General features: G+C 55.7%; 2 protein-coding genes across 5 annotated transcripts; both read right to left on the reverse strand.

Annotated features, from left to right (window-relative positions):
• Positions 1–588: 588 nt before the first annotated feature.
• On the reverse strand, positions 589–10,045 carry PMF1 (polyamine modulated factor 1). Of its 3 annotated transcripts, XM_081026569.1 has the most exons (5): positions 9,869–10,045; positions 3,539–3,644; positions 2,788–2,888; positions 2,283–2,478; positions 589–1,025 (listed from the first exon to the last, which is right to left on the reverse strand). In XM_081026569.1, the coding sequence occupies exons 1-5, from the start codon at positions 10,027–10,029 to the stop codon at positions 972–974; spliced, it is 618 nt and encodes a 205-aa protein (XP_080882695.1). In that variant the 5' UTR covers positions 10,030–10,045; the 3' UTR covers positions 589–971. The 3 variants fall into 3 exon arrangements, with proteins under 3 accessions (XP_080882695.1, XP_080882694.1, XP_080882696.1); XM_081026568.1 differs by having other exon boundaries at positions 595–2,478; XM_081026570.1 differs by lacking the exon at positions 589–1,025 and having other exon boundaries at positions 2,041–2,414; positions 9,869–10,042.
• Positions 10,046–10,245: 200 nt separating this feature from the next.
• Positions 10,246–26,683, reverse strand: SLC25A44 (solute carrier family 25 member 44). Of its 2 annotated transcripts, none has more exons than XR_013991766.1 (4): positions 23,270–26,683; positions 17,708–18,344; positions 14,611–14,733; positions 10,246–12,825 (listed from the first exon to the last, which is right to left on the reverse strand). XR_013991766.1 is itself a non-coding variant. In XM_081026572.1 (4 exons), exons 2-4 carry the CDS (start codon positions 18,330–18,332, stop codon positions 12,634–12,636), a joined length of 945 nt encoding a protein of 314 aa, XP_080882698.1. In that variant the 5' UTR covers positions 18,333–18,344; positions 23,270–26,683; the 3' UTR covers positions 10,247–12,633. The 2 variants fall into 2 exon arrangements, 1 of the variants encoding a protein (XP_080882698.1); XM_081026572.1 differs by having other exon boundaries at positions 10,247–12,825; positions 14,611–14,738.
• Positions 26,684–27,105: the final 422 nt, after the last annotated feature.

The following is a 27,105-nucleotide window of genomic DNA, read 5'->3' on the forward strand; positions in this document are numbered from 1 at the left end:
CCCAGCGCCTGTGGGGGGCGAGGGGGCACCTGCATGTTTGCATGCTACAGCTGCAGGGCACAGGAGAGCCATGGGCTCGATGCAGGGGGCCAGGGGGTGGTGAGCAGGGGCCACCTGAATTCTGAGTGTCCCCAGGGCTCCCACAGACCCAACGAAGCCTGTTTCCAGTTAGGGGGAGAACCTCACGAGGGAAGAACGTTTTGCCCACCTCCCCTCCCTTCTCCTCTGCCCACTGGTCTGGAGGAAGCACTTTTCCCACCTTGCTAAACCCCCATACCCGCTGGCCCAGGCTGCATGGGAAACCAGAAGCCCACCTGCTCTGTGAGCAGCGAGGCCCCCCCCCCCCGGAACTCTCCTCAGAATTAATTCAAACCATCAAATTCAAGGGGGGGCTGGGTTGAACAGGGACACCACCTGGAAGCTGGTCCTCACCTCAGGGAACCCCAGGGTCCTGGTTTCTGTGACAAGGGGCTTCACCCCCGCCATCCCACCGAGCCTGGAGGCTCTGGACTACAGCCGAGACCCCGGGGAGCCCAGGAGGGGCCGCGGCCGCGAGACGCCCCAGCGGAAGCCGCGTCCACACAGATTACAGTGTAGTGGAGGAAGTTTATTTAGGGATGTGGGGATGTGGGCAGAGCACGGCCAGGGGCCTGGGGCTGGCCGGCAAGGGGGCAATCAGTGGTAGGTTCCCCAGGCCAGGCCAGAGGGAAGGCTCGGGAACGGGAGGGGGACCCAGAGGAGCGAGGCATGGAGCCTGCGTCCCAGGGTGGGAGCTGGTCACCCCTCCATTAGAAGACGACAGGATGGGATCTGAAGGTAGCGCGTGTGTGACCCCCCAGGAGCCCCAAGGCACAGTGGTGATGGGGCCTGTGCAGGCTGGTCCCCCAACTCATTCCATCACTGCTTAGGGACCGGGCACCGCGTCAGCGGATCTCAGAGGCGCATTGTGCTCCTGGTCCCTGCCGGCTCCCTCACTCGGGCTCCTTCAGCACGGCCACCAGCTCCTTGCGTCCTTTGTGTAGAGCCTGCCATCAATGGGAGCGGAGAGACAGGCTGGGAGGGGAGACGACCCACAGCCTTCCCCTGCACGGCCTCCCGTCCAGGGCCACTTCCCCAGGCGCAGCAGGCACATGAGAAGTCCCCCCTCAGCAGGTGTCTAAGGCAGGCCGGTGCCTTAGCCACCCAGCCAGGGCCTCCCCAGGGCCCCCAAAGTGTCTCCTTCCGTCTCGCTGGCAGGCTGGCGGCAGGACCGCACTATCTAACAGGAACGTCTCGAGTGTAGCGAGTGGACTTCCACTGGGCCAGACACGGGTACTGGTGCAGACGTGCTCTCTGCAGCTCCGCACGGTTCTCAGCAGCGACCACGCCATCAGCCGATGGGCCTGGAGCTGCCATGGCAGAGGCGGCCCTGAGAGCAGGGCCCTGGGCGTCAGCATTTGGCCAACTTGGAAGCCAAGGCCCAGACAGGGGAGTGACTGGGGCCTCATGGTGACGGAGTGGCAATAGCATAGCAGCATCTGGCCAGGGGACTCAGCGGGGTGGCCCCACAAATGCCCAAGACACAACTCTGAGCTGCAGGAGCCACCCCACAAGACAGCAGCAGGCTGGGAGCTTTGGTCGTCTTGCTGCTGCCCCTCAGTCCCCCAGGGCCGGTCTGTGATGTGGGGACGAGAGGGGCAGAGCGAGCCTCCTGCTGCTGCCCAAGCCTCGGGGCCCTGCTGAGGCCGGGGTGGGGTCCTGAGGCTCAGCTGCCGGGCCTTGGAAGAGAAGTCCGAGGAATCCAGGAGCTGTAGAGGTGGGGCCCATTCCCCTGGGAACAGGAGGGTCTGCCCCAGGACGGGAGCCATCAGCTGGCTATAAGCTGGACGTGACATGAGGGGTGAACGGAGAGGGGTGCCACTGCTCAGGGCCTCCTAGAAACCCTCTTCTGGAACCGCACCGTGAGCCAGGAAGCAAACGCGTGTCACACTCTGCGGCCACACGTGCCGTCTGTCAGCCGCCTGAACACCCTCTTCCCCTTATTCACCAACTGGGCCCCAAGTGACCTTGGCTGCTTCCAAAACTTCAGTCCATCCTGAAAGGACGCATGTTGCATGCAGAATGTTTTCAATGGGAAGCCCGAGGCCACCACATTGCATGTGTGGTGAAGGAAGTAGACGTGGAGCAGCGGCCGGGCTGCAGAGGGTCACCCCATCACCCCACTCGGACATGGAGCCGCCGGGCCTGCTGCCCCCTTTGCTGCACCAGGGGACAGGGCCTGAGCGCAGGGCTGGGACACCCACCTGCCAGGCCTGCCACCGGGCCTGGCCCTGTAGCTGCAGCTCCTGCACCTGCCGGCGCCCAGCCAGGACGGCGTCCGCCAGCTGTCTGTTCTCAGCCTCCTGTCTCTGCAGCCGGTGCTGCAGGGCGTCCCGCTGGCGCAGGAGGCAGGGCACGGTGACACTGCACAGGTCCTTCTCCGGGATCCCACTGGGGCGCCTGGAGGGGGCAGGGCACGGGGCGGGCGCAGCGGTGAGGATTCTGCCTCCAACCCCAGCAGGACAGCGGGCACGTGGCAGAGCAGCCAGGGGCCCGGGCCAGCCTCATGGACGCGACCCCACGCCCGCTCTTCAGCCTCCTCCCACCCTTCCCGCCCCTTCTCCACGGGCCAGAGGGGCCCGGCAGCAGCCTCCCCAGGAAGGCCCCCTCAGTCCACCTCAAAGCCCTGGACGATTCGCGCTTGCTGGGGCTCCTGTCCCCAGAGGGCACCGTGGTGTCACAGTTTGGGGTCCCCCCGGCCCCTCTCACCAGGCTGGCTCCTTGCGGCCTCGGCCTTCTTCCACAATGGTGTCCAGGGCGTTCAGGACAGCCTCCAGGTTCCCCTCCGCTTTGATGTCAGACACCTCCTCCTGAAGGGCGAGGAGGAAGCGGGACGGTGCCGACAAGCCCCGAGCGGAAGCACGCGAAACTGCCAACTGCGCGCGGCCAGGTCAGAGCCAGCTCAGTGCTGCTGTGTCCTCAGACAAACACCCACCTGCCCACATGTGACTTCACAGCAGAAAGGCCAAGATGACAACACTGAGAGCGCCTGCAGCGGGCCTCGGTGCCACCCCCACCGGGCACTGGGGCCTGACCACACGGACCCATCCTGGGCTGTGACAGCAGGGGTTTCACTCTCCTCTGGGACCAAGGGACAAAGACCTTTTCTGGGTCCCCTCTAGTGCACAGTCCCATGAATTCAACAACTGGCGAAACGCCCCTCTGGGTCAGGCACCAGGCGCTGGAGACACGAGAAGAGTGACCCCCGTGCCCTCGCTGACCTCACAGAGCTGGTGGGCACACAACATGTCAACACTCAATTCCCATCCAGGACAATGAGAGGGCACTGAGGATACCCAGTCATTTGAAGGGACAGCTGTCACTGCAGCCTGCTGGACACGAACACTTCTAGGGACAGCAGGACCCAGAGGGCAGACAGTAGGGGCCCTGCCTTCAGGGGGCTGGCAGGCCGGCGGCAGGACGCAAGCCACCAGTACCCGCTGGGCTTCTTGCCACTCACCCGGATAGATGTCTGCAACTGGGTTACCAACTTGTCGTAGATGCGCCGTGTCACCTCCGGCTGCAACTGGTAGAAGCACTTGTAACAGTCGGTGAATCTCTGGTAGCTGGAGTGGGGGAGACAAAGCGGGGAGTGAACCGCGGCCAGTCACCAGTCAGCGCTCGTCATCACAGGGTCTAGGCTGTCATCGTCCCGGGTAGCGGCAGGGACGAAACACGTCTCATCTGCAACACCAGCCAGTCACAGGGGACGGCTCACGCCTACCAGGCCCCCGCTTTCCCGCAGCAGAGTCCCAGCTGAGTCCAGGTGACCATTAATCCAGCCACATTTCTGACTCTTAAACTTTACTGACCATTAAACCAGCAGGAGGACCTGTTAGATCGCTGGGCCCCACCCTGTTTCTATCAAGCTCCCAGGTGCTGCTGGTCTGGGTACCACACTGGGATGACCTCAGGCACCCCAGGCGCCTTGCAGGCCTGGCCTAGGACGGGTATGTGGCCTCTGTGAGGTTTCCTTGCTCCTACAAAGAGCCCTTTCCCTGGGACGGGACCGTACCCAGGGGATGCCGCCAGCTCCCAGCGGCTGCGGGCCCTGGCCTGGCATAGTTTATCCCTCAGGAGGAGGCTGAGCAGCAAGAGGCAGGAATTGGGGGTCTCCAAAGACATCGTCTTGCTAGTGAGGTAACAGATTTCCTCATTGTTCACGCCATTTCAAGTCAGGCATCTGTCATGGCAGCCGAGAGCACTGACCCACATCCCTTGTAGCTGGAAAGGTCAAAGGGTACCCAGCACACTCCCAATGGCTGTTGCTGGACAAAGAAATCCTGGAAGTTAATGACTCTCCCAGCTGTCTTCTCTTCCTCCTCCCGTTTGCTCACACGCTCCTCTGCCTCTCAGGCCCTGCCCTTCCACGATCGCCCACTGAGTACCCGTGACACCCACCAGGCAGGGGGTGGCGCGGCCCCCGGCGCTGCGGTAGACGTGGCAGCAGACAGAGACCCTCGCGTGAGTGTGGTGATGACACTTGTGGAGGCTGCCGCTGGGGCTTACGGGGCTGAGCCTAAACCATGGGCTCATCGTTAAGCTGAGGGGGTGGCTTTATTCTTGGAGAGCCTTCAGCAGCACGCCTCTGGGGGAGGGTGACAGTCGCTCACCTTTCGGATGGTACAGATTTGATCTGAGTACACCCTGGAGGCTAAACCGAGGCACCAAAGGACAGACAATGGGCCTTTCACCCTCAGCAGAGCCCCAGGCATCTTGTTGTTCTGCTGCTGGCCCAGCAGCCACACAGTCTGGCTGCACGGAGGGACGTGGGAGGACGCGTGACGCCTGAGCAAGTGGGGCTGAAGTTGAAACCGGGTAATTGTGGCTTGAAATGGGTTTGGCTTGGATGTGGAAGATCCTGTCCCTCCTCCCAGCCCAATGACAGGCGGGGCCTGAGCTGGGCACCTCTCAGTTCAGTTCGGGCAGCTGGCAGGGGTGAGGCAAACTCCGCCACCAGTGCTGCTCAGGAACTCTGCTGTCCCCCGTGGGGTCTGAGAATGCAGTGAAAGGGAAGGACCACATGCTGCAAAGACAAGGAGGGCAGGCGGCCAGCCGAGGCCAGCGCCAGGGAGCACAAAGCAAAGCGATTCCTCACCTTCCCCCCAGGGTTTTTGGGTGTGGACCCCCAGCCCGGGCATCTACGCTACAGGCGCCCAGCACAGTGACCTGACTTCCACGGACTGTGAGACGCTTATTGCTAGTTTAGTGCAGCACACCCTTCATCAGCTGCAGGGCCCTGGACACTTTCCTTCCCTCTGCAAGCCCCAGTCCCTCCTCTGCGGCGTAAATGATGACCACCGAGAGGATTAAATGAGGTTACGGGAAGGGCTTCGCACACGCCCAGGGCAGGGGTGCTGAACGCCGTGAGCTGCCACTGCTCCCACCACTTCAGAGCCCTGCCCCTGGGAAGTGCAGGGCGCTCAGGCCCGGGGCGCCCCACACTTGAGACGTGTCCTCCCCTGCGGAAGGCAAGTGCTCGGTAAAAGGCACCTTGGGGACAGTCACGTGTGCAGAACAGGAGCCAGCTGCAGGAAGAACCCACTGGCTCCCGCGAGAGAAAAGGCTGTAGTGTGCCCCCTCCCTCACCATGCTACATTTATCATTAATTAAAAGCAGCTTTTACGAACTGCAGTTACCAAGTTTCAAAACCAAGATGACTACGTTCACTGATTTAAACCAACTGTTTCCTCTTGCATACTTAGGCGCTGACACCCCCCACACTGGTTTGAACTCAGTGATAAGGCATTTCATTTCTTGCACTAAAAGCTCACTGTGAATTAGCACGTAACTTAAAAAAAAATGACGTCAAAATATCGAGCCCAGGGGCGGCTGGATGGCTCAGTTGGTTGGAGTGGGAGCTCTGAAGAGGGCTGCCTTTTCGATTCCCACATGGGCCAGTGAGCTGCGCCCTCCACAACTAGACTGAAGGCAAGGAGCTGCAGCTGAGCTTCCGGAGGGGCGGCCGGGTGGCTCAGGTGGTCAGAGCGCCAGCTGTCAGCAACAAGGTTGCCGGTTCAATTCCCATATGGGATGATGGGCTGTGCCCTCTGCAACTAAGATTGAAAACAGCAAGTGGACTTGGAGCTGAGCTGCGCCGTCCACAACTAAATTGATGGGCTCTGGAGAAACACACTGTCCCCAAATATTCCCTAATAAAACTTAAAAAAAAAAAATCGAGCCCAATCGAGCTCTGGTGATTTGTTGATTTGTCAGTCTGGCGGTTTATGTGCTAAGAGACTGCAGGCAGGGAAAGGTGGGAGGCTGGACCAGTAAACACGAGCCAGCATGGCGGGGCTCAAGGAGCCCGCTTGCCCTCCGCACCATAGGAACAACGGAGCGCCCATGTCACACACTGTCCACTAGAGGGCAGGCGGGGACTGGCGCTTCAGTCCCAATAAAGAAATGGGGCAGAGAAGAGTGAGATCCAGACAAATAGAAGCTTTGGGGCGGCCTGGTGGCTCAGTTGATCCGAGTGGGAGCTCTTAACAACAAGGTTGCCGGTTCGATTCCCACGTGGGCCAGTGAGCTGCGCCCTCCACCACTAGATTGAAGATGACGAGCTGCAGCTGAGCTTCCGGAGGGGCCACCAGACGGCTCAGTTGGTTAGAGCGTGAGCTCTTAACAAGGCTGCCAGTTCAAGTCCCCCATGGGATGGTGGGCTGCAGCCCCTGCAATTAAGATCGAAAAAGACAGCAACTGGACTTGGAGCGGAGCTGCGTCCTCCACAACTGGAGCTGATGGGTCCTGGTAGAACACACTGTTCCCCAATATTCCCCAATTGAAAAACAAAACAAAAGAAATAGAAGCTGGGGATCACTGTGACAGAAATTCATGCTCTCCACCTCCACCTCCACCGCGCCCGTTTCATTAAGAGATGTTTCTCTCTTTGGTCTTTCTCCCTCTCCCTTCCCCAGCTGTGTGCGCTGGGCAGCCCGTCCTGAGAAAGGAGAAAGGGAGGGGAAAATAACAAACGGAAACGTTCACTGTTTTATGAGAACTGATTTATGATGCAGACTGCATTAAAAAGTTATCTTTTAGAAATTAATCTGTTACAGCTTTAGGTCACCAGGTCTTAGGTTAACCTTTTATTGCTTGGATTTTTTGGAAGCTGCTAGAAACTTAATAGTGAGAACGTGAAATTGGGACACTTTTTCTGAAAAAGAAATAAAAAGAATTCTGATTTGATAAATGTTAGCACAAAGGTTTAAAATATCATTGGGATAACTGTATTCATATGTTCACTTGACAAACACTGAGCACTGGCCAAACCAATTCTCCCTAAGTTGATCTGTAAGTTCTTTACAATCTCAACAAAATTGCAGCTGAGTATTTTGAGGAACCAGAAAATTTACTTTAAAGATTAAAAGGAAAAACCGAGCGGACGGGTAGCTCAGTTGGTTAGAGCGCACGAGCGCTGGGCAATGGGGCTGCCGGTTCGATTCCCACACGGGCCAGGGAGCTGCATGAAGTTAATGACCTGCAGCTGAGCTCCCGGGTGGCTCTGTTGGTTGGAGCGCGTCCTCTCAACCATGAGGTTGATGGTTTGACTCCGGCAAGGGATGGTGGGCTGCGCCCCCTGCAACTAGCAATGGCAACTAGACCTGGAGCTGAACTGTGCCCTCCACAACTAAGACTGAAAGGACAGCAACTGGACCTGGAAAAGTACTGGAAGTACACGCTGTTCCCCAATAAAATCTTTTATAAAAATAAAAAGGAAAAACAGCTGGGGAAAAGAGGGGGGTTCGTCTGTACCACATTTAAGGTTTGTTCCAAAGGCCTGGTGTTAAGAGCCCAGTGCACTGGCACAAAGACAGGCAAAGGGCTGAGTGGGGCAGAAGAGAGGCCCAGGCGTCCCACAGACGGGGGCTCCTGAGAGCAACGAGGACGGGTGACGGTGAACTGTTTAGGTGACAGTGCCTGGGAAAGCTAGAAAAATGAGACTGGCCGAGAGCACCACCTTACCCCTTAATCCAGGCAGATGGAAGATTAGAGAGTACAATGATAACATAGCCAACGGAAGAAAACATGGGGGATTATCTTTGTGACCTAGGTGTGGGGGTAGCCTCTAGAAGCAAGATCCCAAAAGCACAAAACCATGGGGGAAAAGCATAATTACATGAAGAGGAAGGGCTTACAAAGTAAATCATTAGGCAACACTTAACAAGTTACTATGACGGAGGAGTGCTGAGTTAGTCTGCAGGCTGGGAAAGGAGCGTCACGGGGCTCCAGCCAGCTTGGGGGGGTCCCCCTTTATGCTTTATCCTCCTGGTGTGAAACGCAAACTGCAATCTGTGTTATTTTTTGACCTGGTTGAAGATTTCTGTTCCTCAGAGGACGTTACAGACGCAGTCAACACCTCACAGACAGACAACGAACTCTCCTGCAGTCTAAAACCGACAAGCAGTTGATTCCTAGACCACAGCAGGAATTCCAGGAAATCAAGATAAAAACCCCAACTAAAAAAAAAAAAAAACAAAAAAAAAAACGGGGGGGTCTAGAAAAAAAATAAAAAGCTGGAGGAAATGAGTAGGCAGTTCCCAGAAGAGGAAACCAAACGACTCCCAGGCACCACAGGAAATACCCGAACCAACAACACGCCGATTCAAGTGACGGACAGCGGTCGCGCCTTCGGGGCCGCGGGGGTTGGGGTGGCAGACGCCGGAGACGGCGCGGGGCTGGCGCGGGGCGCAGCTTTCCCGGGGCGCCGCGCGACAAGACACGGCCGGGGCAGCCGGCTGGGCCCGTCCCCCTGCGTCACCGACCCCCCCGAGATTCTCGCGCGCGCGGGGGCAGCCACCCGGCAGAGCCAGGCGCCCACGGGAGGCAGTGGGTGAGCGCCGCGTGCGTATCGCGGGCGGCAGGTCCGGGGAAGCTCTGAGCGACCTGTGCTTACAGGGTAGGGTTCGCTCTTCTTTTTTAAAAAAAAATGGCGTGGAGTGAAAAAAGGCAGCACAGTCATCTTTCCTATAAACCTAAAACGTAGACGGCGAAACCACGTATTTTGCGCGGAAACAAACATTCCACTGTGACTTCCTCGCCCTCGCCCAGGGCCTCTCCCCACGGCCCCCTAGTTCCTGACCCCGACTCTTCTCTGCACCATGAAGTCAGGGACCTCCCTGTCCCGACCACTGCTCCACGTCCAGCTCCTAGAACAGGGCCCGGGACGGGGCAGATGGTCGATAAATACGGGTCCGCGAGCAAGTGACTAAACAGAGGCCACGGAGCAGCGGAGAGGCGGGGCTCTGAGGAGGGAGGAGGGGGGCAAGAACGAGCGGGGAAGAACCAACCAATCACGGGCGGGACGGGCCTTGACGTAATAACGAGTGTGCGTCGCGACTGGTCCATTAAAAAGAGGCGTTATCGTATCAGATTCATCCGCGCATCTGCTCAGTGACCACAATTCCCACCCCAACCCCGGGGGAAAGGGCCTCCCGCCGCCGTCTCACGGCTGAGGGGCTGCGGCGCCGGCGGCTCAGCCCCGCTCACGGACGCCGGGCCGTGCCCCGGACCCCGGCCTCCCTCCCACGCCTGCATCCGCCCCCCGCGGCCCGCGGGTCGGCCCGGGCGCGCCTCGTCCCCGGCGGGCGCACACGTCACGTGACGCCCGCAGCTCCGGGAGGCACCGCCGCCGGCCACCCCGCCAACACCGCGACCCACGTGACTGAGCGGCCGGTCGGTTCACCGCCCTGGTCTCGCGGGATTTCCGCGCCGGCGGGCGCAACTCGCTCCTCCCGGCCTCTGCCGCTGGGAGACGTTCTCAGCCTAACCCTCACTTCCTCCACCTTACCTGCCGGCGGCGACCAGCTTCTGGAGGAAAGTGTCCACCGTGGTGTCGAGGAGCTTCATCCTCGAAATGGCCGTGTCGGGGGGCACCGATTGCGGGGACGACCCCTCGGGCCCGTTTTCCTCACAGCCGCCGCCTGCATTAACATCACTGGCTTCCGCCATGTTGAAGGGAACCGCCAAATCTAACTGGCGCGGCCGCCCCGCCCACCGCAGCCCCCGATTGGCTGCTCCCGGCACTGGACGCCCCCGATTGGAAGCAGCGGAATGTCTATCTCCGAGCCCCCGGCGCGGAGGGGCCGGTGCCCGAGGCGGGGGGCTGTGCACCGGGGAGGAGCCGGGAGGAGCTCCAGTGCCGTCCCCGCAGGCCGGCGAAGGAAGCGCGCGCCGAAGCTCAGGGGCTCGATACAAACGTTTAATTACACTTCCGAGACTTCGTACAGTGTAACAGTGAACGTCCACCGTTAATATTCACAAGAGTCCATTTGATCAAATGCCCGGCGCCGCGGCATTTCCATTCCCGTCCCGGGGTGCTCCCAGCAGCTTGCCTGCCGTGCCCCGTCTCCCAGGTCTCGCGCCGTTTCGGCCAATAAATCAGCCTCCAGCTGGTCTGGTCTGTGGTCCCATCCCCACTACGCACTGTCACTGCCCCCGATCCCGTGCACTAGCAGGGGCCAGGGGTCTCGCACTATGCGCACATTATCCTCAAACTGCGTGTGGGAGGGGGGAGGGGGGAGGGGGTCAGGAGGAGGGAAGAGGGGGAAAGGAGGAGGGGGGAGGGAGGAGGGAGGACGGAGGAGGGAGGCACACAGAGAATGAGCGAACGACTGCAACACCGTGAGAAAGCAGAGGGAAGGGCGTCTGGGAGGGAGCAGCACCCCCGCGGGAGGCAGGAGACGACCCGCCGCCCGTGATGCTGCACCCACCGGGCCAAAGTGGGGAAGGACGGAAGACAAGGCTCTGGGCGGGGAAGGCGCTGAGAAAACCAGTCTCCAGATGTATCACTAGAGTGAGCTTCAAGAAAGAAGGGGTCCTTGGCTGCCGTACGTTGGTGGTTCTTAGGGTAAAGGGGGGACGGGCAGGAAGATTCAGTGATCTGTGGGCCCGACCCTTTGGATCACCGTTTATGGACAGAAATGGGAGGACGCTTGATAAAGTGCAAGGGGAGACAGACAAAAATAAGTTAAAGGGAAAATAACCTTCAAAGATAAAAAGACCAAGACGGGCCGTGGTGGTGGTTGAAGGTAGAGAAACGTGGTTTTCAGATTCTGATGTGGCCAGGGTGACAGATGGGACAGTCATAAGAAATAGCAAAGCTTCAGGTAGCTAGCACCTTTCACATGGGCACCATGGCCTTTCCCAGAGGGTGGGACCAGTAAGGTCTGGAAGGTCATCCAGGTCAAATGCCTCAAGGAGAAGTGCAGGCATTGATAGGCCTTCTCATTCCTTATGCAGCACCTCCTCCTGCGACACAGGCTTGGTAGCTGAAGTGGGGAGGGTGAGGATGGAGGAGCGCTCATCCTCTAGCTCCTGAGCTCAGCAGGTAATCTCGGCAGTATCAGGCTGGTAAATGCAGTGGTCCTGATGTTAGGTGACTTGCTGACCCCCTCTTTACCATCTTCCAAGTGGCCTTCTAGCGGGTACGGTGCCCAGGAAGACTTCACATCGGGGAAAAGAAAAACAAGCAGTTCCACATCTCAGAGATTCCCATCCGGAGACAACGTCCATTTCCATGAGTCCAAGCGACTGGGGTGTGTGTGTGTCATGTCATGACTGCCTGGGGTTGAGAAACCATGCCCTCTCCTAGGCCTGGGCACACAGACCCTCTTGTTGCTTTCCAAACCAGCTCCTCTCAACCTGACTTCAGGGCAGTGTTCCAAGCCCTGTGTGCCCCAGATAGCCTGCCCTACTGAGAACTGTGCCCAGCACGGCAGCCATCTGGGCCAGAGGAAGCCCCAACTCACATGTCCTGGGACTGCTGGGACGCGAGGGACATGGAAGGCACAGGGAACTGGGCCGGAGGGAAAAGCTACATTTTCCACCTATCTGAGGAGGGGGTGGGCTCTGACCGCAGGATGGGTGTTTAGCAGGACGAAGACAGTAGCTTAGTTCACAGATGTTAAAAAAATATATACACACAAAATAAAGTATCGACATTTCTCCCCAACCTAGTAACTCTCCACAGAGAGGACGAGTGCTCTGGCAAACCAGAGGTTTTTGCGGCTGTTACTCCCTGCGCAACCGTGCCTGGCACTTTGTCCCCAGTGGCAGGGAAAAGCAGAGTCGTCTGGTGGGCAGCTCAGGCCCAAAATACAAACAAGCACGCCTACAAGATGAAGCAGGAAAGGGCTGGCGGCAGCTGCTTAGAACCGGGGCTGGAGGCTCAGGGGGAAGAACCAGTGGGAGTGAGGAAGCCCCGCGTACAGCTCCACTCAGGATGTCAGGGACACGGGGAGAGTCAGATGAAGGGTCGGCAGGGCAGGCGTGAAGTGGGGCTGGCGGGGAGGACGGGTTTCCTTAGGGCAGGACGGAGTACAGGGACTGAGGGAGGGAAGGAGCCATTTGGCAAAAAAATGAAAAAGAACCGGGGCAGGGATCCCGGTGGGCGCCTCTCCAGCCAGAGCAGCTCAGCTTCCGTGCCTGTCCCGGAAGGGCACCTGGCCCCGGGCAGGGCTAGCTGTGTGGGGGGGCACTTGGAGAAGGGGCCCCCCGTCCTCTGCCCCAGCCAGGGGCAGTGTGGAGGGCCGCAGGCTTCTCTCTCCCCGTGGGTTACCAGTGTCTGGAGTCCACCAGCTCGGGTCGCAGGCTGAGCTTCTTGAGGCTCTCGTAGCCCACCACAATGACAATGGTGGAGGGCGTGGCGGAGATGATTCTGGCTGAGAGGCCCTTCATGAGGCCCCAGGGCCCCTCTTCTGCCATGAGCTGTCGGAAGGTCAGGATGATGGAGTTCTTGCCCTCGACCTGGAACCATCAACACAGCGGAGGTCACAGTCTGCAGTCAGAGCCCCTGCTGGGTCTCCCCTGCCTTAGGCAGGAGTTGGGGCTTGCCTCTGCTTCCGAGCGCCAGCACGGCCCTTTAGGATGGGCTCTGGTGCCAGGCTGCCTGGGTCTGCATTCTCCCCAATTTACTAGCAGCATGACCTCAGGTGATTTACTTCCTGAACTCTGCACCTATAAAGCAGTGATGATCGTTCCTATGCCATGTGGCTGTTCTGTGAGCAGTAAACAAAAGAATACTTGTAAATGATTCTTTTATAAGAATGGAGCCTGGCAGACAGTAAGTGCTCCGTAAACACCAGCCAGTGCTAACACCAGTAGGGAAGCTGCGCCCTCACGAGTGCGGAGTGGGTGTTTCCCTTCCACCTCAGGGAGGCGGGATTCAGTCACCTGCAGCTAAGGTCCTCCACCAGTCTGATGTTGACTGGTCACTTCAATCCCTCGAACCCCCATGGCTAGAGCCCTCCCCTCCGACCCTGCTGGCCCCCAAGCACCTGTCTTCAGTGTCACAGTGAAAGCCTTACTGAGGCAGAGAACTCCTCTTCTCAACCTTCCCCACCCCTCATGCCCTGCCACCAAACTTTGCCTTTAGACTCCACGCTCCAGCCCTCAGCCAAGGCAAGGGAGCCCGTCCCGTCCCCTGTGCTGTGAGCGTCACAGGTGACCCCATCCAGGCTCAGAGCACCTGCCCACTCCACGCTCCCTCGGCCTCTCAGTCCTCGCATCTGACCACCCTGCTGCCCTGGCCCCCCACGGATCCACGGCCTCGCAAAGGCCCTCCAGCTATGCCCTCTGTCTCCTGTGGCCTGGGAGCACCTCCAGGTAGAGACCTGTCCTTTCTCTGATCTCCTTGGGGGACATCCAGAACAGGGCTCAGGAGAGAATGAGGACGGAACCTGCGCACTTTGGCACTTGTGAACCAATCAGATGCCAATTTATTCATTTTCAAATGTGTGTGGCAGGAGGGAGGGCACTGTCTTCCAGGGGCAAAAATACCTCGATTTACCCGCCACGTCCACCCCCACACTGTGTATCATGGAAACTGACTGCCCCCAACCTGCTAAGGTCGTTTTCCTTCCCTCCATTCCTCATCATAACCAAATGACGCCCCTCTCCTGGACAGCTTTCCTCTTCAGCTACCCAAATCAGACATTAAAACCCCCCATTCTCTTGACCTAAAGCTTTATACAGCAAAAGCTGCTGTATATTAAAATATAAAATGCATACATTACATAGCATCGTTCAGATTCTATTTCCTCATACTAGGTGCTGTGAAAGTGTTTCTGAGCTAACTAAAGACAGACTGTAACTTCTGGACACCACCACCAAGGGTTCGTCAGCGTTCCTGCCGAGAGCGCACAGTACCATCTGTGAAACCTGTTCCAGAACAGTCACTGTCACTGTAGAAAGCTCATAGCCCCACGGAGAAACCAGACAGACTTAGGAAATTAACTGAAATCGGTATTTCTAACCACCACCACAAATCTGCAAGACAGGAAAAGGTGGTTGATAGGCTATGCTAACAGGATGAAAGGCTGGAAGCAGTAAGAATTCCTAGAGGCCTGCAAGGCAGCAGACAGGATGAGAGAAACACGCGAGGTCCTTCAGAGTGCTCGGCTAGTCTCTAGACCGTACGTCATAACACACAGAAGGGGCCTGGATGACCAGGACATAGAGGTCAGGGCGAGGAGGCCGGGCCTGAAGATCACGCTTCTAACGGCCCGCGTGGGAAGAGGAGGCTGGTCTTACCTGCACTCGAGTTCGGATGACGTCCATGGGATTGGTGAGGATGGAAGCAGTGGCGGCAGCCAGGGGGCCTGAGATGGCTTGAAAGACAATGTGAGGACACTCCTTAGGGCAGAGGCACGAGAGCTGCTCTGGAGGGAGGGAAGACAGCGCCTTAAGACATGGGGCCCCAGCCCGGTCCTCACACTGCTTCTGCCAACGAGGGCAAGCCTCAGCCACCTAAGAGGTCCCACCCCCAGTAACTCCCATCTCTTTTTCTCTTTGCTTCCTTCTGAACCAAGAAAAATTTTAAATCTCAGGCCTCTTCCAGAAGTGGTTATATCACTGATTCTGGACAAAATTCCTCCGGAGGAGGGATTTCAAAACCTCTTTGGTGGGGGACGGCCCGTTAGCTCAGTTGGTTAGAGCACAGTGCTCTTACAACAAGGTTGCCGGTTCCATCCCCACATGGGCCACTGTGAGCTGCGCCCTCCACAACTAGATTGAAACAACTACTCGACTTGGAGCTGATGGGTCCTGGAAAAACACACTTACAATAAAGAAAAGGTTTTTTTTTTTTAAAAAAAAAACAACCCTCTTTGCTTGCTGACTCCCTTCATATCCCATGGACAGAAATCCTCCCTGATGGGAAAATCCTACGCAGGTGCTCTACTCCTCCCAACTCTTAGGCTACAAAAGCACACACTACATTATTTTCTACTACCTGCACTGAGTAACTGATAGGACACATTAAAAAGCGGTGACCCTGACTGTCTCTAAGGAAGGAAGCTGGGTGACTAGTGGAGGAGGAGCCTTTTCACGACATACGTTTTCCTACCTTTTCAACTTTGAACCCACGTGAATGATTTTACCAATAACAACAATTACAAGGGAAAGTCATATCCTATACGGAGGACTTTTCTCCAGCTTATATCAAGAAAGAAAAAATCATTTTTCAAAATGCTGGTGAAGATGGGCTAGTACCCAGGTTCACTCGTCCCAGTACCAGTAGGAAGTTCACCTGCAGTTGAGTGTTTTGCTTTACCCTCTGGAGGCGAAAGACAAGTTCATTCATTCATTCAACAAAGACGCACTGAGTGGCGACCATAAGCCAGTGCCCCTGGGTTCTGAGAGTATAACAGTGAATAAAAGAGCCTCAACTCCCACCTTCCTACAAAGTTTACAGACAGGCAATAAATAAGCCAGCAAAATACATCGCTATATCAGAAGGTGATGTGTGCTAGCTGTAGATGGAAATAGAGCCAGAAAGGGAGACCGGAAATGCCAAGGATAGGGGATGAAAGGGCTGCCATTTTAAATAAGGTTGCCATGGAAGCCTCTCAAGATGGTGAAGCTTGAGCAAAGACCTGAAGGAGAGTGCAGGCCATGTGGCTCTGGGGAAAGAACTTTCCAAGCAGAGAATATCCTGTGCAAAGGCCCTGAGGAACACAGCTGGAGTCTTCCAGGAGCAGCAAGGCCAGTATGCCTGGAGCAGAATGTGAGAGAGAAGAATAGTAGTTGAGGTCAAAGAGACTTGTCACTTAGGACCCTGAGGCCATCGCAAGGCCTCGGGCTTTTACTCTCAAGGATTCCTTTTCTCTCTACACTTCAGCTGCCATAATACCTTTAAGACTTCTCTCATGTTTGGGTAATTTGTAGTCAAGCAACCAAAGACAAACAGCATGGTGAGGGTTGGCATGGCAGAAGCAAGCCACGTGGCAGTGGCTCTTCCCTCAGTCCTACCAGAGCCACCTCTTCCCGGATTTGTAATCACTTTCTCCCCAGGAGCAGCATACAAACAAAGTGAATTGGTGGTTCCACCTCACGGGCATCCTGTTTCTCTTAAAAGAAAGCACTTTGCAACCATTAAAGGGTAGAGTCTGGCCTGGCACTGCCAGCCTCCTTGGGCCTGTCTGCACTGGCCCCAGGCCTGCGAGCTGTGGCAGGATCCGGACTCCAAGTCTAGTCACGCACACAGGCCACCTTCCTGGGGCTTAGGAGAGGATGGAAAGACCAAAGGCAAGAAGGTGGGGAACAGAGGTCTTCCTTTCTCCATTATTCATTTAACAAATGTTTACTGGGCACCTACTATCTGACTTAAGTCCCTCCTGGCTAAATGACTTTGGACAAGTCATAAAAGTCAGTATTTATTTAATGCTTACTAATGCCAGCCACTGAGATAAGCACTAGATATAAAACAGAAATAGATGGGGAAATGCCTTCATGGAACTTAAGAGTCTAATTAAGGAGCTGGGAGTGGGAATGAAGTAAATACCAATCACGACAAGTGTTATGAAGTAGTAAGGTGCTGAAAAAGAAAACAGAAAGTGTCCTCTTTCCAGCTGGGTAGTTAAAAAAGCCCTCTTTGCAAAGGTGGCATGGAAGCTAAGGCCAGAGGCCTGAGAAGGACCCAGCCACGACAGCGAGAGTGGGGAAACGTATTCCAGGAAGAGGAGCCTTGTCTGCAAAGTCTGAGGTGCGAACAGAGCTTGGTGAGCTTCAGGGACCGAGAGAGAGACAGTGACAGTGGCCCAGAGTGAGGAAAGGGAGAGCAGCAGGAGATGGGGCTGGAGAAGCAGACGGCTCGTCTACACCTGTGTTCTGTGGGACGCACTAGATTTTATTCTAAATGCCCATACGTCAGCATGGGTCTATTTTAACCAAAAGGGAGTGATGAGAACCAGTCTACTCATTCAGCAAATACTGAGCACTTTGCCTCACCAGACCCTGAGACACACAGTGGTCACAGCCTGGCCCATCGTGGGTATTCAGCAGATGTTAGTTTCCTCCCCCTTCCAAGAACCTTTCCCTTCAATTCTATCTCAACAGAACTGGAAAAATACGCGTTAAAAAATAAAAGGCCTTTCCCCGCGGTAGAAGCGCTAAGGCCCACGCGAGTAACTCCAAGGCAAGTGTTACCGCTGCCTTCAGAGGCCCGGCTCCGCTTGTCTGACGCCCCCACTCTAACCTAAGCTCCTCCGAGGCAAGGGCCGGGTCCTCGTCACCCTGGGTGCCTCTGGGGGCGGCTGTGTGTGGGTGAACCGCCCCCTCTCCCACCGGCCTCCCACCGCAACCCACACCACGAGTGGGCGCGCCCTCGCGCCCCCCTGGCCCGGCGCACCTGCGTAGAAGTGATAGAAGGGCCACCAGACGGCGCTGTTGGGGATGTAGGTGAGCAGGGAAGCCACGTAGCCTCGGTAGAAGCCCCGGAGCCCGTCGGCCCGCAGGATCTGCCTGATGATGTCCTTGGTTTGGCCGAAGGCGATCACGCCGTGTCCCCGGGCGCTGCCCCGCACGTGGAAGCGGCCCGCGCTCTCGCCCTGGCGCTGCATCATGAGGTGCTGTGACACCACGTCGATGGGCACCGTGATGCTCTGGGCCACCAGGGAGGCCGAGCCGCCGGCCACCAGCGACTTGACCGTGTTGCTCTGGCTGTAGTCGGCCACGAACTTCCGCGTGAGCTCGTAGGTGGTGACGTAGCACTGGCCCGAGATGAGCGTGAAGGTGTTGACCAGGAAGCCGCGGTAGAGGCCGGCCACGCCGTCCGCGCGCAGGATCTTGACGAAGGCGTCGGCGGTGCCCCGGTACAGGCTGCGGCCCTTCTGCACCTGCAGCCGCGTGCGGATGAGGGTGAAGGGGTACACGCTCACGCGGATGGCCATGGTCATGGCCACGCCCAGCACGTAGAACTTCCGCTTGTCCAGGTGCTCCCACTCGATGATCTGGATGTTGCGCTTGTCCTCCATGGCGCCGGGGCCCTGGGACGGGGGGCGGGTGTGAGCCGCGCTCGCTGCCCCCTCCCGCCCCCGCAGCCGTCCTGCCAAGGCCAGAAGCCGCTCCTCGCCGGGACGCCCGGCCCCCACTGGCGCCCCGGCCCCCCCGGCCCCATCACTCCGCGTCTGCCTCTGCCCGGCTCCGGGCGTCACGGCCCCCGCCAGGCAGCGCTCCGCGTACTGCGGGCAGACCGACCACCTGGCGGGATGCGGGCCCGTCCGCAGGCTGGGGGGGGGGGCACCCGTGACATCTAGGAGGAAAGGAGGAAGCGCTCCACGTTTGAGGCTCCAGGCCAACGAGGAGGCCCTGCCTCTGGCCCCGCACCCTCAGCGGGGGGCCTCTTGTCACCTTCCCAGCTGACTCGCCTGACTTGACTTCTGGTTTCCAGCCGGCCCCCCCTGAGCCCCCCAGCCCACACGCACCACACTTACATTTTCTCCAGTCTGCTTCAGGAGAAAGTGTGGGGAAGAAATTAAGTGGGGCTTTCACACCACGGGGGGGCACGCATGCGCGCGCGCACACACACACATACACACACACACCTCCCCTCCCTCCAATGAAAGGAGTCAGAACATTAGGAATGAGGCAAAGGTCAGAGTCCTCTTTGGTTATTAGATAACTCACTCTAGAAAGGAAAGAACCACCTGATGGGTCTTGAGAACTCCAGGGTAGAGAACATGTTGGTCCCTTTCCCCCTAAGGACGTAAATCATAACCTCAGTCCCACATACGGAAGGGAGAGTCACGTAACAGAAAGGACACACTCTGCCTTCGAGAAACTCACAGTCTGTTCCAGAAGACACACTATCCCTCTGGAGACTGGATTTCAGCTCCAGAGAAACCAGGGTAAATGAACGTACATGTGGCCCTCCTGTCGTGTGTTAAACAGTTATGTTTTCTAACATAGTAACTACCAAACCGGGAGCTGTCCCACGAGAGGACGTCCTATATTGTACATACTCTTGGTAACAATGGAGTGTGCTCCTGTGTAGGACACTGGACATTCTCAGCGAGAAGGGGAAAGGAGGGAAGTTCAATTCCAAGAAGTGAAAAGTCAGGGACTCCCCAGGCTTTCAGAGAAATCCCCAAGGGCTGGGAAGACAGGTGGCCGCATCACAGGGACACCTCTAGAGGGCCGAGACATTCTACACAAGCAGTCCTGGTGAGAGTGACTTGACAAACCTCAAGTCAAGTGTTTCGTCAGAGTCCATCTTCAACCACCTTCCCCAGCCAAAGGTCCCAGCTAGCCTGAGTAGCTTCTTGCTTTACCATTTACTATGGAAGTCAGTGGGGAAGCACAGTTAGCATTCTAGAATTCCCTGAGCTGGACTATCATGTTCATGAAAGTACAGGATACCTGCAGTGCTTCCTGGAGGAGGACGAAGTAGTCTGAACGAAGTGGGGAATGCATGCAGACAGTGAAAGGAAAAGAACAATGGCTTGGAACAAGTGGGTTGGCCACGATGGAGAATCCAGGCTGTGGAAAATGAGCTAGAGGCAGGGTTCCAGGAGGAGAACCCCTGGAACGCTCATGTGCCACTTGCTGTGGGCAGAGGTGGCCCTTCCTCCCCAGCCTCAGCCTAGGCCATCCAAGTCCAGTGGGGCAATCTGTCCCTTAAGGCCCTTCAAGAGCAGATGGTCACTGTGTCCCCTGCCCCCGGTGACTGTCATCCAGTTACAACTGAGATGCAGCAAGACTAGGATTTACTGAGCACGTACCTATTACCTCCTGTGATCCTCATAACTTAACCTGTGTAGTTAGACACTTCTGCTAAATGAGGAAATAGAGGGTCAGATACATTAACAGGAATAGGCCCAAGGTCACGCAGCTGGTCAGTGGTGGAGGCAGGATCGGAGCCAAGAATTCTCTACTCCACCTTCTACCCTGGGAGTTGGGCAGCTCCAGCACCAGTCACTGCTCGCTCTAAAGCTGCCATTCCCACACGGGAGGCAGAATGCATGCCCTCAGTACTGCTGGTCACCCAGGGATAAGCACAAGCTTCTTGCCCCTCCGATGCCCAGGGTGTTCTCTCAGCTTTGTTCCAGAAACATCAAGAGCTGCCTCTGCTTTCTCTGTGCGTATGGACTGAGCAAGCTGAGCAGCTGGGCAGGCACACTGTTGCACAAGACAAATACCACAGGGCCCAGGCAGGACGGCCTCCTGCAGGGCTCATGCAAACTGTGTGCTAAGCAGCGTGCAGAGACAGAACAAAGGGTTCTGTTCCAGGACCGGTTTCGGGGGCATCACCTCAACTTGTCAAGCTGAATCACGAAGCACCAACATCTCCTGATGAGAAATCCTAAGGCAGGAGCCAGTGCCCACTTTGCTCCATCTCTGACATGTGCCAATCTTATTTTAAATTCCCAGAAGAAAAGGGGGACTCTCCAAGGCTGGGGCAGGGATCTCCCGCCATTGCCATGGTGACAGGAGAAGCCACTAAGGGGCATGCCTCGGAAGGATAAGCCTCTAGTGAAGGAGAAGAGGGCATTGCATTCACCCCCGCTACCCCTTCAAAAGGTGGGGCTGTTCCTAGAAGGTGGGATCTCAACCTGCTCTTTGTTGTTATGTGACCCCCAATGCTCCTGCTGAACTATCACCACCAGATCCTGTCCGACCTTCTGGAGAGCCCTCCTTGCAGACACGTGTTGCAGACTTCCTCTAGCCTGCCCTTCTCCCAACTCGATCAGCCCACCTCATCACAGCTCTTCCCAAACCCCCATTTGTATGCTTGGCTGCAGTTCTGAGCTGCCCCCATCTTTTAACATTGCTGGGGCACAAAGGCTGAAGTGCTGCCTATGGGGGCCCGACATGACCTACAATAGCCTCAGGTCATCAAATGGGATGTCACAGGCAGAACCCCCACTACCAAGCCCACACATGCAAAGGGACACAAGTAGTGGGCCCGGGACACCACCACTCTTCTTCCACTTTGTACCAGAAAAGTCACACTAGACTATTTACCAGATTCTGAGATAAGGTTCTGGTTCAGACAAGGCAGTGTCACCTCGAAGGCAAGGTCATGCAGTGGACGGAACACTAGTAATCCAGTTTGAGCTCCAGTTCCATCACTTACTGGTACGACTGGAACCAAATCACTTCAGTGAAATTGTTTCCTCATCTGTGAGATGGGGCTAATCAAGCCTGCTACAGCTCTACAGTCACACACCCCTTAACGAGAAGGATGCATTCAGAGAAATGTGTCATTGGGCACTCTGGTCACCGTGCGAACATCAGAGGCCCTCACACACACCCAGGTGGCATAACCTGCTCCACACCCAGGCCATGCCTGCGGTGTGGCCTATTGCTCCTGGGCTCCAAGCCTGTACAGCAGGTCATTGTACTAATACTGTGGGCAATCGGAACACAATGGTGAGTAGTTGTGTATCTAAGCATAGAAAAGCTACAGTGAAACTACGTTATAAAAGAGAACAACGGCACACCTGGATAGGCCACTCCCCACGGCTGGAGCCTGCAGGACAGGAAGCTGCTCTGGGGGTCAGTGAGGGAGTGGGGAGTGGCTGTGATGGCCTAGCCTACTGTAACTCCTGCAGACTGTACACACACGTACACAGGCTACACCACATTTACAAAACAACACGTGATGTGGGAGGCTGCTGCTGGCGTGACACAGCTCGCTGTTTCTGCAAACTTTGTATAAGTAGAAAGAGTACAGTCTAAAATGATGAAAAAGTACAGTGTAGTAAACACATAAACCAGTAACCCTCGTTCATGACCAAGTATCATGTGCTGTACATGACTGTGTGTGCTGCGCTTTATACAACGGGCAGCGCGTGGGTCTGTCTGCACAGCGTCCCCAGGCACGTGTCAGGACAGGTAGGCGGTCACTGGGCCACAGGAAGTTTCCAGCTCCAGTACAGTCTTATGGGAGCACCGTCGTACATGCGGTCTGTTGTTTACAGAAACGGTATGCAGTGCACGACTGTAGAGCAGTGTGGAGCTCATGTGTGTGGAAGCCCTTGTTAGCAGCAGAGAGCCGGCACTGCGGCAAGCTCTCCTGCACGGAGCTGCTCTCCATCCTCGCCACTCAGCCTGCCGCACAGACCGGCAGCATGGGTGAGAAACGCAGACTTTCACAACGCACGCTCATCTGCTGAATACGAGCCAACATTTTAACAAGATCCGGAGCGATTAACATGTGTATCAGTTTAGGAAGCACTGCTTTAAATATGAAGGACGGTCAGTATTGTAACAATAACAACCACCCTGAAAGTGCAGGACCGTTATGACTGGGTTGGGAGCCCTGACTCCACCCTCCTGACTGGTTACCAGTACTGGGCCCAGGGATGACGAGTGGACTCATGCAGATCACAGGCAACCACCCCTACACACTGTCACCTTCTGTAACCCCCAACAAGACACCCCTGGGGATTGGGCCCCGTTTCTCCGCTGCAGACGAGAGCTTTGCTTCCTCCTCTGTTCCTCTGTTCTCCCTAGGCCCTGTGCGGCAGCGCTCTGCATTCTGGAGCTACCTACACGACTGTGAAAACATTTACACGCTTGCCCACCTGTCTAGTGAACGTGCATTTCCTTGGGGAGGTCCCGGGGGATACCTCCCCCCTGGGATTCGGTGCAATTCCCAACCAGCCTGGCTCTGGTGCTCAGTAGGTACCCACGTGACGCCTCGTCGCAGGCACCACGTGACAATCCTCTCCACCCACCCCACAGGACACCCCTTCATACAGCGTCTGTCCTGCCCGCACAGCCTCTGGGTCCTCGGACGTGCCAATCGCCACGAAGAGATGCCTCGTCAGTCGTCCTTCAGCCCCACAACTGCGTGGCGGGCTCCCGCGGAACTGCAGCGGGACACCGCGGACACCGTCGCCTCCTTGACAGGTCCAGGTCCTCGGAGACCTTAGTCCTCAGGCTCCCCAAACCAGTGGTTCCTCACCTTCTCAGATCAGGGCGGCCCCGCCGCGCCTGAGGCGAACTCCAAGCCCAGACCTCTAGGCCGCAGCTCGCACCCTATCCTCGGCTCCCAGGGACTGCCGGCCTCGGGTCGCATCTTCCTCCATCTCCGCAGGACTCCGGGCACTGCCGGAACCGGAAACTGGGGCGCAATCACTCCCGCCCCCCGAGGATGAACGGTGAGCAACTGCACCAATAGCGTCTGAGCTTTGGAGCCTCTCCTCCCGGCCCTGGGAGCTGGGGGAGACGGGCCTGGCGGCCATGTTGAGTCCGGGCATAGGCCACGCCCCCACTCGCTTCGCCATGCCCTCCGCTCTACGGCGCGTGCGTGTCCCTTCTAATTCGCGAAAAGCCAGTCACCCGGTGCTTCTTGACCAGCCAGGTCTAAGAACGGGTCACCTTGTGTTTGGGGTCTGTTAGAATCCTTAGGTTCAAATCTAATCCGTAATTTTCGTGTCACTTTTCTCATCTATGACCCCCAAACAGTAGAGGCCGATGCGCTGCAGGAGGAACTAAGGGTAGACAACCAATTTTGAGTCTTGGGAACTCGAGAAATTGCAGGAATAGGGGACACCCTGGGAGTGGAGTACGTGACATTTATTTAGAGTCTCTTTCAACTCTGAAGCGATTTGCCTGTACATGGATTTAAAACACGAGGAAGAGCTCTTTAAATAGAGGGACTGGGAGACCTGGAGTGGAATCAATTCGTTTCAAAACAGGTATTTCTGCAACTCAACAGCAAAAAGACAAACAACACAATTTAAAAATGGGCAAAGGACTGGAATAGACATTTCTCGGAAAAACATGGCCCACAAGCACATGAAAAGGTACTCAGTATCATTAGTCATTAGGCAAATGCAAATCAAAACCAAACCGTAATGAGCTCCCCTTCACACCCATGAGGACAGGACGGCTGAAATTAAAACAAACAGACAGAAACCCAGGAAACAGCAAGTATCAACAAGGACGTGGAGAAACTGGAACCCTCAGACATTGCTTGTGGGAATGAAAATGGTGCAGCCGCAAATGGTGCAGCCGCGGTGGAAACTAGTTTAGTGGTCCCTCAATAAAGTAAACAAAATGACCACATAACCAGGCAATTTCATTCTGAATATATACCCCCAAAGAACTGAAAACAAGCGTTCAAACTCCAGCTGTACACGAATGTTTATAACAGCACTATTTTCGCAGTCGCCAAAAAGAAACAGGTGGTGGTACACGCCCACACAAGGGAATATTACTCAGTAATAAAAAGGAATGAAGTACTGACACACCTACAACATGGACGAACCTTGAAACCATGATGCTAAGTAAGCCAGACACAAGCCACATATTGTGTGATTCCATTTACATGAAATATGCAGAATAGACAAATCTATAGAGACAGAAACCAGATTAGCGATTGCCGGGGACTGGGGTGGGGGGAGAGACAAAGAATGGGGAATGACTGCTTAATTAGTAAAGAGTTTCATTTGGGGGTGGTGAAAATATTCTGGAGCTACAGAGTGGTGATGATTGTACAATACTGTGAATGACTAAACATCACTAATAGTAAATGTTATCTGTATCTTACTACAATAAAAAAAATTGGGGGGGGGATGATACCTCTGGGATAGATCCCTGCTGATTTGTGTTTACAGTGCTTCAAAACATCTAGTGGATATTTCGAATTTAATGTAATGGTTAGTTTCGTGTCAGTTTCACTAGACTAGCATACCGAGTTATTCAATCAAACGCTAATAGGTATCCTTGCGGTGAAGGTACTTGGTAGGTGTGCTTAACATCTACAATCAATTGACTTCAAGTAAAAGAGATTAGCTTGTTAATGTAGGTGGGCTTCATCTAATTAGTTGAAAGGTCTTTAGGGCAAAACTGAGGTTTCTTTGAGGGGGAAATTCTGCATCAAGACTTCAGTATCAGCTCCTGCCCCCAGAATTTCCAGACAGCACACGTGCCATACAAAGTTCAGATGTGCCAGCCTCCACAATGGCATAACCAATTCCTTGAAGGATATATACTGGAGAACCCTGGCAGATAATTAGCATGTCAAAAACTGAATGTCTGTTCTTCTCCCAAACCTCACCTACCTGCTGTCTTCCTCATTTCAGTTCATTGGCAACTCCATCCCTTCCATTTGCCCAGACCAAAAACCTGGGAGCCATCCTTCAATGTTCTCTTTTTCTCACATGTCCCATGCAACCCATATCAAATACCATTGGCCTTAACAATATGTCCAGAGCTTGACCACTTCCCACTACCTCCATACTACCACCTCGGGCCCAGCCACCATTGTCTCTCACCTGGATTATTCCAGTAGCTTTGTCACTGGTTTCTTTGCTCCACCCTTGCTTCTGCTACATTCTAATCACAATACTCAAGATGCGAGGCACACAGATGCACAATGACACGGCGACACTGTATGCAGAGGGTTACACTGAGGCATGCACAGGGCACTGACTCCGTGTGGTGTGGGAGGTTAGAGAAGAATGCACAGACGACCACGTTCCAGGTGGAAGAAGTAGCACGCCCAAAGGGGCCTCACTGTTAGCTCCTGAGGCAAGATGGCTAGTCCTGTCTGTGTCACTGAGGCCTGGGAGGATGCTGAGCACCCAGGAAAGGTTTCCATGACACTGCATGGAGGGCACAGAGACTGCAGTGGTGCCAAGGTGTCCATGAAGGAGCTGGAGGTGAGGCAGGCCATTGGGGTGTGTGTGTGTTATTCTGAATTCAGTGAAAAGCCATTCAGAGTTTTAGGGAGAATTTTGTTTCTTAGTAAGCTCCCCTTGAGCCTGACCAGAGAGGGCTGCATGAATGGAGCAGGAAAAAGAGGCAGAGATTGGTTAGGGGTTGGCTCTGGTTGTCTCAGTCAGGTGGCCTGGGCCTCCTGGGACTGGAAAGGTGCTGAGGAATGTCAGGGAGGGAGGAGGAGCAGGAGATGGGACCAGTGGCCCAATCAGTGTGGAGGGGGTGAGAGAGAAAGTGTAGTGGGGCCAGCCTGGTGGCTCAGGCGGTTAGAGCTCCGTGCTCCTAACTCCCAAGGCTGCCGGTTCGATTCCCACATGGGCCAGTGGGCTCTCAACCACAAGGTTGCCAGTTTGATTCCTTGAATCCACCCCCTGCAACTAAGATTGAACATGGCACCTTGAGCTGACCTGCTGCTGAGCTCCCAGATGGCCCAGTTGGTTGGAGCGCATCCTCTCAACCACAAGGTTGCCGGTTCGACTCCCGTAAGGGACGGTGGGCTGTGCCCCCTGCAACTAGAAAAATGGCAACTGGACCTGGGGCTGAGCTGTGCCCTCCACAACTAAGATTGAAAGGACAACAACTTGACTTGGAAAAAAAGGCCTGGAAGTACACACTGTTCCCAAATAAAGTCCTGTTCCCCTTCCCCAATAAAATCTTTAAAAAAAAAAAGTGTGGGATGAGCCCCAAGCTTCTTCCGTGCTGTGTGATTAACGGGCGTGAGGTGCGCCCTCCACAACTAAGATTGAAAGGACAACAACTTGAAGCTGAAGGGCACCCTCCACAACTAAGACTGAAAGGACAACGATTTGACTTGGGTGGAAAAAAAAAAGTCCTGGAAGTACACACTGTTCCCCAATAAAGTCCTGTTCCCCTTCACGAATAAATTGGGGGAAAAATCTTTAACAAAAAAAAAAAAGATAACAGTAGCTAGAGAGAGAGGCAAGAAGCCTGAGCCAGGGACACACTGTCCCCGGTCCCTCCCCACCAGCTCAGCTGGGCTCTGACTGTTCTCAGCCCGTCCCTATGGCTGGAAGGCAAGCCCTGCGAGGGCTGGAAGCGGGTCTTATTCAGGTG

Source organism: Rhinolophus hipposideros (assembly GCF_964194185.1).
Source record: "Rhinolophus hipposideros genome assembly, chromosome: 19".
NCBI lineage: Eukaryota > Metazoa > Chordata > Mammalia > Chiroptera > Rhinolophidae > Rhinolophus > Rhinolophus hipposideros.